The sequence below is a fragment of the Acyrthosiphon pisum genome, chromosome A1 (genome assembly GCF_005508785.2).
Source record: "Acyrthosiphon pisum isolate AL4f chromosome A1, pea_aphid_22Mar2018_4r6ur, whole genome shotgun sequence".
NCBI lineage: Eukaryota > Metazoa > Arthropoda > Insecta > Hemiptera > Aphididae > Acyrthosiphon > Acyrthosiphon pisum.
In genome coordinates, this window is record NC_042494.1 from 36,763,436 (window position 1) to 36,775,410 (window position 11,975).

At 29.3% G+C, this 11,975-nt stretch overlaps 1 protein-coding gene across 1 annotated transcript in view; it reads left to right on the top strand.

Annotated features, from left to right (window-relative positions):
• Nucleotides 1–8,691, top strand: part of LOC100165883 (LIM homeobox transcription factor 1-beta) — a 33,348-nt gene extending 24,657 nt beyond the window's left edge. Inside the window, exons 5-7 of the mRNA XM_001946293.5 lie at nucleotides 683–866; nucleotides 3,875–4,060; nucleotides 8,331–8,691. Of these exons, the coding sequence (XP_001946328.2) occupies nucleotides 683–866; nucleotides 3,875–4,060; nucleotides 8,331–8,533 (573 nt within the window). The 3' untranslated portion in view covers nucleotides 8,534–8,691. The remainder of the gene's footprint in view (nucleotides 1–682; nucleotides 867–3,874; nucleotides 4,061–8,330) is intronic.
• The last annotated feature ends 3,284 nt before the right edge of the window (nucleotides 8,692–11,975 follow it).

Here is an 11,975-nt window from a genome sequence, read left to right on the forward strand (position 1 = left end):
ATGAAAATATAATTATGAAATCAAATTAATATTTGACTCCCCAATATTTTATTATAAGAAAATAATATAAAAAATATTCAAAATATTTAAATTATTGAACTAAGATACGGTAGGTACATGTTTCTAATTTATAATCAAAACATTTACAACTAAAAACTATATGGTTATAATAACCCTGCAGGGGATGCCATGGCATATCCGGCATCCTCCCTGCGCACGCCTATGTTCTAAATTATAAACATGGTAAAAACAAAAATTCAAGATTAGGTAATGCAAATATATATGCTGTCAATTTTTCTCACATTGTTAAGTTTTGAGTGCAAATATCAAAAAAGCCCTATAGAAATATCAATTTTAAATTTAACAGTTTAATAAATAAAAATACAGTTTTCAAATACCTAATTATAAGCCATATTCGTATTGCGTTTTACTTTGTACTTAATATATTTTATAATTCATACAAAATTAATACATTTATCATTCGATTACCTATTGAGAATTGGCTATTTATTAGACTAAAGCTATATACCAATTAATTTGTTAGGTAGGTACTTAAATTTTAGTAAACTAGATACCTACTAAATCAAAAATTAAATTGTGTATCATGATGAGTGAAGACAACTAAACTGATTTAGTTTAACTTTGAATACTTTGAGTAAAAAATTATTTTTTTATGTTTCAGGTTTGGTTTCAAAATCAAAGAGCAAAAATGAAAAAGATCCAAAAAAAAGCAAAACTTAATAGCAACAGTTTAGTTTCTACATCCAATAATACTAATGGAAATAATATTTGTAGTGGAGCTGAAAGTGGTAATTCGTGTAGTTCGAGTGGACTTCTACAATCAGCTATAAAAGACGAACAATACAGTAAGTATTATCTAATATATAAAATTCTCGTGTCACAATGTTAGTTACCATACTCCTCCGAAACAGCTCGACCGATTTTTATGAAATTTTATATGCATATCCTGTAGGTCTGAGAATCACCTACTATTTATTTTTCATACCCCTAAGTGGTAAGGATTGTCCAGAAAAAAATAATACATGTGTTATGTGTTCTATTAGTTTTTTCTAACACTTAAAATTTTAAGTTTTCAAAATCTATCAAACGGAATTTCTAGATATGTATGTGGAATTTAGTGTCTATGTTATGCCACCACTGCCGTGAACTATAAGACAAGGGTCGTACGCGTTACCAAGGAAACCAAGATGCTCCACCCTCTGTCGATTTGCAGGCCGAAGAAACCTCCTACCCCACTCCCGTATTTATTTTCGGCTATCTATTTATTACTTTTCTTCATTTACTAACATACAAAAAATATACCAAATTTTTTCATTCCAAGTTAGATCACCACATGTATTATGTATGTTATATAATATTATGATAATTTCCCCCAAAATCAAATAATTAAATACAATTATATCAATTCGTTAAATAAAGTGTATACAATACACATCAATATATCGATTAACAAATATAAAATTCCAGTCATAAAGGTTAATAATTACCTGGATAATTTTAAATGTAATTATTCCGTAAATGCCTGTAATTTTGAATGTACCTATTTATAATGGCGATAATTCTTTATGTAATATTATAAGGTTTTAATAACCTTTATGTTTTGGAAGTAATAAGTATCTAATACAAACTGAGTGATTAGGTAGAAACAATGTATACCTAGTTATATTATAATATAAATTATAAATTAGGTATTATTATGAAATATAATATATGTATGATCGTGAAAAATGTATATCTAATCATGTTGTTTTATACATGTACGTTCTTCAAATATGCTTTGATTAGCAATTAAATATACAAATATACACACATCTTATCATTTCATTGACAGAAGCCAGAAATTATATCATTGGTTTTTAATGCAAGCGTTGCTTTCGAGGTTTTGACAAACATTATATTATGATACGACGCATTTAATAGTTACGTCGTAGTATAATTTATTTGTCTTCCCGAAAATATTAATGTGAACGGTTTCTAAAACTAAATTAAGAAAATGGTACATGGGAAAATCAAATGTATAATAAAAAAAAAAGTAAAATCATAAATTTGAAGTTCCTATATGTATATAAGTACAAAAATAAGATACCTGCCTATTATATCATTTCTTATCACAGTTACATAATACATTTTACTATACAATTTTTCTTGTGTTTGTTTCTTATGGATTTAAAATCAAAAATATATTGTATTATTTGTAATACCATTTATGAATTTCGATTAAACTGTCTATCCAAGAGTATTTTAATAAGTGAAATAAATAACACAATTCTAAAAAAATATCTTAAGGTTAAGGCGTTAACCTGCTTTAAGCCTCATGGAATATCATTTTTTTAAATTAAATTTGTAATTTTTGTTTAAATCATTTTTTTTAAAGTGTTCTTTACGAGTGTAACCACAAAATATAAATGTATTTACATTTATTTTATTTTTTTAACTCACATTTTGTACCATGTAACTAACAAAGCACACGCATGCTCATTAATATTTAAATTTTAAATGTGTTTGGTTCTTCATCGTACATGGTCACCAATGCCTCGGTCATAAATCATAATTATATATATATATTATCCATCCCATCCCTTCTTATTATAGTTTCTACCCTACGTCCATACGTAAGATCTAGGTTAACCGAAAATCTGTAACAATAATCTAACCTGACCTATTTACTACAGAATGTTTAGTCGCATAATAATAACACTGTCCCCGTTGGCCACGTTGGATTATCTGACGACATGAATGAGTGCAAAATGAAAAACTACTTATGTAGGTAGTGTTGTGCCAACCATGGTGACCGGAATCCAACCACAATGCGTCGACATCTCTTAACCTTAACCTTAAAATATTAATACAAGCATTTAGTTAAGAGGATCAAAAGGTAGTTATAAGAAAAAAATGTTTGGCGCTTGTAAATTAAACCTATACCCATTATTTCAATTAAAAGTATTAATGCATATTTTACTAATCTTTAGAGGACCATAATTAATAAACTAGCGAGCCAAAATTGATGATTTGACTATCAAATTTTCAGAAAAAAAAAAGGTTAATAAGAATCTATTAAAAAATATAGTGGTTGCTATTTGAAAATACAAAGTTGATTCTGCTATTGGTACACCTGCGTGTTTAAAAATTTTGAAATTGTTATAAAAAAATTGCCTGTTAAAAATAAAGAAACACGTCTTTTTTCGTTTTAACGAAATTCTATGTCATCGTTCCATAATCGTTAAAAAAACCCCGCTTACAATGACATAAGATACACCCTGTATATTATTCATTCAACAAATAATTTATTGTTACATTTTTTTCTACCTTATATCTATTCTATAATAAAAAGAATAAAATCTACCACTCCAGTGATTGAATTAAAAATGTAGGATATAATTATTATAATTTTCAGAAATTATCAATAACAATATAACTACAATATGTAATTATATTATATTATTTGTATAGCCAAAAAATAGTCATTTGTTTTTAAATTAAATTATAAAAAAATAATTTCTTCCGGAGGAAGGTCGGCAGCTAGTATAATATAATAATAATAAAAATCATGTATCACGTCGTCAAATTCCATATTTTTGTTTTTGTTCATCTTATTAATATTTAATATTTTCCTTTTTAGTGTTTACTATTTTGTCAACGAATAAAAGCTGATGTAGTTCATATGGAATTAAAATAATATTCATTTATTTAATTTCGCAGCATGAATAATACATAATAATAATATCTCCTATATTAATATTATTTCAAAAAATAATATACCTACTATATTTCTATAATTATTATTTAGAACTGTATTTCATATTTGGTACTTTTTAACAACATATACACTTTTTTTTATAAAATTATTGTTTAGGTTCTGATGGTTGCGACGATGGTGTATCTGAAAGATTCGAAACGACTCAGCAACAAGAATCCCACCGACAACCTCAGCAACAAATACATGAGCCTTTTCACATACGACACCAATCTCCTGCAGTTGTAAAACAAGATTCCACGCCATCGTTTTTACAACAACAGCCTTTTGGTATATTTAGTCAAGGTAAGTTGTATTCGTTTTATGGTTTATGAAGTTAACAAATGTAATTTGAAATTGATTTGTAATTATTAGAGTTTAAAAAAAACTTTTTTATTTGATTTGTTCGAATGTATTTAAACTGTTTTATCAACTATAATATAATATTATTAGAGTTAAGTATATTTAGACTTATCTAGTAGACTTATTAAGTGTTATTACATTTAATCCATTTTACATACACTTCAATAATTTACAAACCTAACTTACTTTACAAATTTGAGTATAATTAGTTATATTTTTAAATTTTTAAGGAAGTACAATACGTTCTAACTTCTGAGAAATAAATATAAATATTGAACAGTTGACTAATATGTATTAGTTCTAAAATATAAAGTCAAAGAACCTATTACTAATATATGATGATTGATGACTGATGACTGATGAGTCTCAAGAGGCACAGATTAAACGAAAAATTCAATATTTAATTTGGGACTTAAGATTGTCCAAGTAAACAATATGAATAAACATATATAGTTACTATATTAGTCACTATATACCTTAAGTCCTTGTATATAATTATAATTTATGTAATTAATATAAATAAATGGTAGGGCGACAATTCGGTCTCGGTGGTATATATTCGTCCCCCTGATGCGATACGATGATGATATATATATAATATACACTAACTGAATTTTCCCTTCTGCTCTTTCGGTTGCAAATATAAAAGCCAAGACCTAGAAAGCATTTAGCTAAAGGGGAGTGCGCATATAGAGTAAAGGGAGAAAAAAAAGAGAAAAGAAAAAGGAAAAAGGGGGAAAAAGGAAGAAACGACTTTCCCCTGAAGATTCTCCTCTCCCCAACATGCACTGGCGTCTTAAAGCTCCCGCGTTATTTGTAATGGTTCCCATACAAAACCCTTAACCCCACCCCACACTTCCCTCTATAATGCCCGTCCTAGTCTGAAGAATTTAATATTAAACCCGCGCCCGCTGTGATCGAAGGCTATATACGAACAGGGGGGATAATCCCTCGTCCCCGCGCCACGGTTTTATAGCTGTCAAAGGGATTTGTAGAGGGGGAAACGTAGCCCGTAGTGGCAGACGAGGGGTGGTAGGGACCAATAAAGACGCGGGTGGGTGACACGCGTACACTCCCCGACACCACCACACACTCTCCATCCGACGTAGCCTCCGATCATTTCGCCAAGAGAAGAAAATAATAAACGTGCGTATTAACGCCCGCGGGGACTTCCTGCGGTGTGACCTCCACACACACACACACACACACACACACACGACACCTTGTTTCCCCATCGTCTCGGGCGTGCACGCCAATGACGAGTTCTAGCTTGTACAAATATAGACGTAACAATGACGTTTATTTCCTTTTTAGCTTTATTTTCTTCAGTTGCAGGCCAGTGGCAAAGAATACGCGTTTCGACATATTTTCTCCTAAATTGTTATTGCATTCAAACAGTTTATAGATTGGTATATATTAGTATATTACCCGTATGATTTATGCTTCCCAAATTGTTTATACAAAATACAACAGTTGGTCATACAATTTTTTGAAAAGATACATTTACATATACTATTTTACAGAATTATATAATTTAAATGTTTTTTAGAATGTGTTATTTATTGCATGGACTGTATAACTCAAATCCACAATTTATACATAAATAATGAAAAAAATATTATTTTTTCTATATTTTTCCAGCAACCTCCCATACATTTTATACACAATTCATGTGATTGTAAAGAAAAAAAATCACGTAGTTAAGAGTTAACTGCTAAATAGGTTATCCGTAGTAAAATGGATATTTCAGAATTATTAATATGTGATATAATCATATTGTCTTTATTCTGCTTCAGGGTTATAGACGTTATAGGTACTAATATAATGTTAAAAAAAAATTAAACCGTTTTATAGAGTTTAGTTTGTTTATTTTTATTTAATAATTTTGACAAGCCATGATTAATGAATTGATTATTTAATTTCTATTGAGAATGGACTTGCAAATACAATCTAAGTACGATGTTTTTTAAAAAAATCCTTGAACAATCTTCAATTTCGTTAAATGTATTTAAATATTATTCAAAATTAAAATATATTTATTATACTAGTATTTGCGAAATATTTTCAACTCTTTTTGAATATAATATTATAATATTTGCGTATTTTCTGAAGTACTTTTAAAATTATACATTTCAACAACGCGATTTTATTACAAATCTTAATGAACATTTTAGTTTAGATAATAATACTGCAACCAAAGTTTAAACAAACTCAAACTATTAATTTATCGTCATACCTAACCGCTAACTCTATAGGTACTATCATAAGTCAAACTTAAATAATATTGATTATTGGTCATTACCTTCTGATGTTGTATTACTAAACTATATGTCTATATAAGTTATATGTAAACTAAATGTGATGTAAGTTGTGTAATGTTGTGTGCAATTCGAGTACGTACAATGTACAAACTACTTAGATATAGCATTTTATTAAAAATACGCTTTTAGCGGACCACGGGCGCTTTTTATTTTATAAAACATATTGAAAGAATATACTTTGTACTATGTAGGTAGTATAAAACATTTACTTTTAGTAATCAAAATCCACATTTTATTTTTGTTACTTATTCAAAAAAAATATTGCAACATTTATTTAAAATTCAAAAAAAAAAAAAAAGGGGATTTAATATTTATTATTATGGTATGGCGCCATAATTCAGGTATTGACGTTTTCTTGAAGTTAATTAGCAACGTAGACAAAACTATATAAAACATACCGGTCTGTAGGTAATGTTAATAATATTATAATCTATATTAAGATAACTGCTCATATAGTTCTCGTCAAAATATGAAAAACATCTATACCTAGATAAAAATAAAATAAAAATATGATAGGTACCTACATTATTAATCAACCATTGAAATAATTTTAAGAATTCTCAGTAAGCGTTTTACAAAATCGTTTATCAAAAGTTGACCATTATGTACTTTTCAATTTAAAACAAACATCCAACATCCTATATCTAGGTATATCCTGTCAAGCTAGAACACACTGACATTGACCGTACATGTATCTCATATACACTAAACTATGTAATTTATAATATTAGATACTACTAAATACTAAAACATCCTAAATATTTGGTAAAAAGATAAAATAAATATTTTAATTACGTTATTTAAATTAATTCAAATGTATTGGTCAAAGTGTACATTTTCTTTGTATAATATGATTTCTATACGATATTACATTTTCCTGATACATAATATACCTATAGTTAAATTAAATACCTAGGTTCTTAAATTAAATTAATAAATAGAAGAAAATAATAAATTGAGGTTGTGTTTTCTAGTAGGTTACCTACCTAGGTACAAATTTTTTTTGTAAAGCTACTTTAAGTTTTTTTTTATGTATTACTGTATTAGAAAATAATTTACTATTATACCTTTCTTGAATAACTTTTCATTAAGTTCTTAAATGATATTTGAGATAATCGATCAAATTTCATAGACTGTTTGAAATAAAATATATTTGTTACCTAGTGTTTATTGCCGTGTTTGATCTCTTTGAGCTTTGCAATAATGTTATTGAGTACCGATCTAATTACACTTTATACATTTTCGAAAGAATTTTCATTTGTAATTAATAATTACATACCTTTGGAAATAAATTATATTGCTATTAAACTTATCAGTTTTATATTAAAGTTCATACTAGCTTTTCAAATATCTATCTACATAGGTACTTACTAAATATTATTAAAGTGTACTTGTGTGAATAAAATATTTTATTTATTTTTGTCAAGGCTATTAAACGGCATTAATTTATGATAACAGAAATACATTAATAAAATATAAATAGTAGGCATAATAATTGTAAGGATAAAATGATGATTAAAAATTTTACAATTTAATGAAAACAGGCAGAAAGATACTTCCAGTGTTTTTACTTTTTATGAGATGAACCGAAAAATATTTAATACCAATCATGTTTTGTTTTACTTAAGTGCTAAATACTTTTTTTCACTATCTGTTACACAAACTACTATTTTCTTAGATCCTTATTTTACCTATTTGAATAAATTGTATATATTTTTTAATTTTATGTTGATAACCCTGACTAATTTATTCAAACTTGTATTTTATAGATTAACTTAAATGGAAAAATTATCAACCTTACTTTTAATGATTGAGTTAATCAACTAACTTGCATAGTGTTACAATTTTGTAAGTATCATTGTATATTATACATCATAAATTATTTTTTTTAGACTTGAACAACCGCCAAGAACCAAATTACTTAACACCAGATATTATGATACCCAAGCACATTTATGGCGGTTTCGTTTCACAGGAGACCGTTATCCGATGTGGTTCAAATCCAATCGATCGGTTGTACTCAATGCAAGCGTCATATTTTTGTAACAATATATCTGACGACGCCAGTTCATTACAGCTTGACGATCACCAATAATAAACAATTGATATATTATTATTATTATTATTATTATTATTATTATTATTTTATTCATCACAACTGTTTTGTATTTATTTTAAATGTGCTTGAGACTAAGTTGACTTGTAATCGTGTTAATTTGGCAAAACGATATATTGTTATTTAATAGATTAAATAAAAAAAAACAATAATACTTACGATTAATTTTACATACGATTTATCATACCGTAATAATAATTATTAATTATTATAGTTTTAGGTTTATCTACTGCAAATATATGGATAAAAGGTTGTTTTACTTAATATTATTTGTCTGTGTAGCATATACAGACATACAGTACATCAGTACGTAGGTGCAGCGCGTCCGATCAATGTCTAAAACATACATGAAACCACCGAATTTGAGGTAGTCAGACCTTCCGGACAATCTAGACTTGTTAATATAAAAAAAATAATAAAATGATGTACATAGAAACAAAATTAATACTAAACGTTTACATCATGATATTGTTCGACTGCAATAGTATTATATTAATTTACACACACTTGTCTGAGCAGTAGTTGAACGCGGACGTACAAAATAATATAAAACCAGCTGATTGTTTCTGATAATGGATATGAATTTTAAGTTATAGATTTGTTAAATATCTATTCTCCGTACGTGCTGGCGATCCGGGATCCGAGCTAATCGGCGGTAGCGGACGGAGCACCGAGATGAGTCGAAACTACTGTTGTCCTATATTATATCATACTATATTGTAATAACCATCCGCTGGGGAGAGGGTTGAAAAAATGAAAAAAACAAAACAAAATTCGTATTCGTATTCACGATTCGGGTTGTAATATTATAAACAGTCGGAAACAGGTGCGCCCCGCCGCGACCGATCGCGTAGAGACATCGATGATGGCTGCAGGTGGTGGCGGTCCCCCGCGATATACACATAAATAGACGGACAACGTGCACTGACGACGTCGCATCAGCCGCGTATTTTGCAGTCGTCCTCGGCGCAACGGTCATTGTTTTTTTCGGGCCCCGGACGGTCGGGCGGTATAATCGCATTACACACCAATAGCAGCTGCCCGTAAAACGCGACAAAAGATAATGCATTATTATTATTATTATTATTATTATTATTGTTATGTTCTATGATATTATATACGTCGAGTGGGATGAGCTGCATATTATATTGCATACATGGATGTCACGCGGATTTTCGTAGTGACAAAAACCGTGACATCGTCATCGCACGAGAACGTTTTATGCGATCGGAATAAATAATACTAAAAATCAACCCTTGTTGTGACACCGGGAGCATGCTATTTTAATGCGTAATAACTATAATAACCAAAAAAAAATCCACACATTTTATCAATAGTAAAGCCGTAGAGGTAGGTATACACGTGGCATTCTCATCGCAAGTTTGAATGATCCGATAAAGGTTTGCCTATAGCCACATTTCGGTGAGTACCTATATTAATACTATCTTCTATTACGTATAATATAACTATACTATATTTATGAGTTTTTCTTTAAACAAGATGGACATTTTGTATACATTTGAATTTATCATATTTATTAAGGAATCAATACTCAACTATCAACACTGCTTAGTCTTTAAGCTTCTATTTGTCCATTTTGATATATGTAAATATTTTATGTTAGTATTATTATTACATATTAATATATTATAAAAATTTCAAACACCTGTGTTATATTTTCTTAATATAATATATGACGTATGCATACAATTATTTGTTGCACTACGGTACTATACCAATACAGTGGAGCCGAAGTCCAAAGCTTGGTCGGGCTATGACCCGTCCTCTTTTTTAAAAAATATGGCTGAACTTTATTATGAATATATTAGGGTACCTCTGTAATAGATAATTAAGATATTGAGGCCACGAAGTTTTGAAATTGCCCTATCACATTTTAAAAACTTCGGCTAAGTGATAATACCATACCTCTGCACATCAGCCACAAATTCCAGATTGTATATAAATTATAAAATTATTATAGTATACCTAGGTAGGTAAGGGCCGTTTGAACACCGCCATGAAATTAATCTATAAATTACTATTATTATTATATTTTGATGTTATTGTTCTACCTTCATTCTCATTTTTAGTGAAATTTTCACTGCTTGTACCTGTACTTAATTGTAATTAATCAATGATTATTTCATTATTATCAAATGATTTTTATTGTTATTTTTGAAACACCGAAACGGTGTGACAAATTATTGCTATCCATTAATTTCTACAAAATAAAATTAGTATATTACTACCCTTACTTTTAAAACTATTTATATTATAATATATTGTGTTATAGAATACAGGTACTCGTGGCGCAATATATTGACACGTATTATATTGTATACTAGCTGAATTACTCGGCGTTCCCCGTCGCCCGGAAAAAAAGTTCTGATTGTTCATCTTTTTTTGGGTGTGACACGCTGTGGAAGCAATTTCTTTTCAAGTGTAAATTATATTATATTTTAATGTACAGCCATCTCAACCGGCGTTTTCCTTGGATGCGCTGCAGTATAATATATTATAACAGGTAGGAAATCTACCTGCAGTAAATCGTGGACCCCATGTGCATTGTACATTTGTATGTAAGTGTATAATTTAACTCTAAAGTATCAAAGTTATACCAAGTTTGTCGTTTTTACTTAATTCAACCTATGGCGGAATAATACAAAACCCTAACCTAACTGTACAATCCGATGAATAAAAAAAATACCAAACATACTGATGTAAGAAGAAAAATAAAAATAATAATAAGAAAAAACAATGCAAAAAATTGGTGACCAAGAATGTGGTCCGCCAAAACCGTAGTTCGATCTTGAGACATTCTGTGTTCAAACAGTCAAATACATTGAAGCGCCACTGCTTCAATAGATATTTACAGTCACTATTATTATTAAAACCAATAGCAACTATTTACAAACAAACATTTCCATCATAAATCTCAAAATACCTGTTATTTGACCATCTCTCCGGGTTGGACCTCTAATTTTCACTTTTTAAATTAGCCTATTTTTTTCCCAGAGGTCTAATCTATGTCTGTACCAAATGTCATCGAAATCGGATGAACGGTTTAAGGATGCATAAAAGGCACACGCAGACACACAAACATTAATTTATATATATAAATCAATGAGAATATATAGCCGCAAACTGTTGAATTCCGGTTAAATTGTGCTTAGCCAATACATATAATAATATAGACATTTGGCCAACGGCGTGTACAAATCTCGTAAACGGTGAGAACGTTTTCGCCAACTGTATATTATTTAATGCGCCTGAAAACCTGCTGCGGGGTGATAAGGGGAGGTGGTGGGTCGTCGGCCAAAGGTCCGCGGCCGTACAACATAATATAACGCATAGTAATAACATAATGGACCGCCGTATTATCGTTTTCGGGAGAAATATAAACACGGCCGGGGCTAATTTC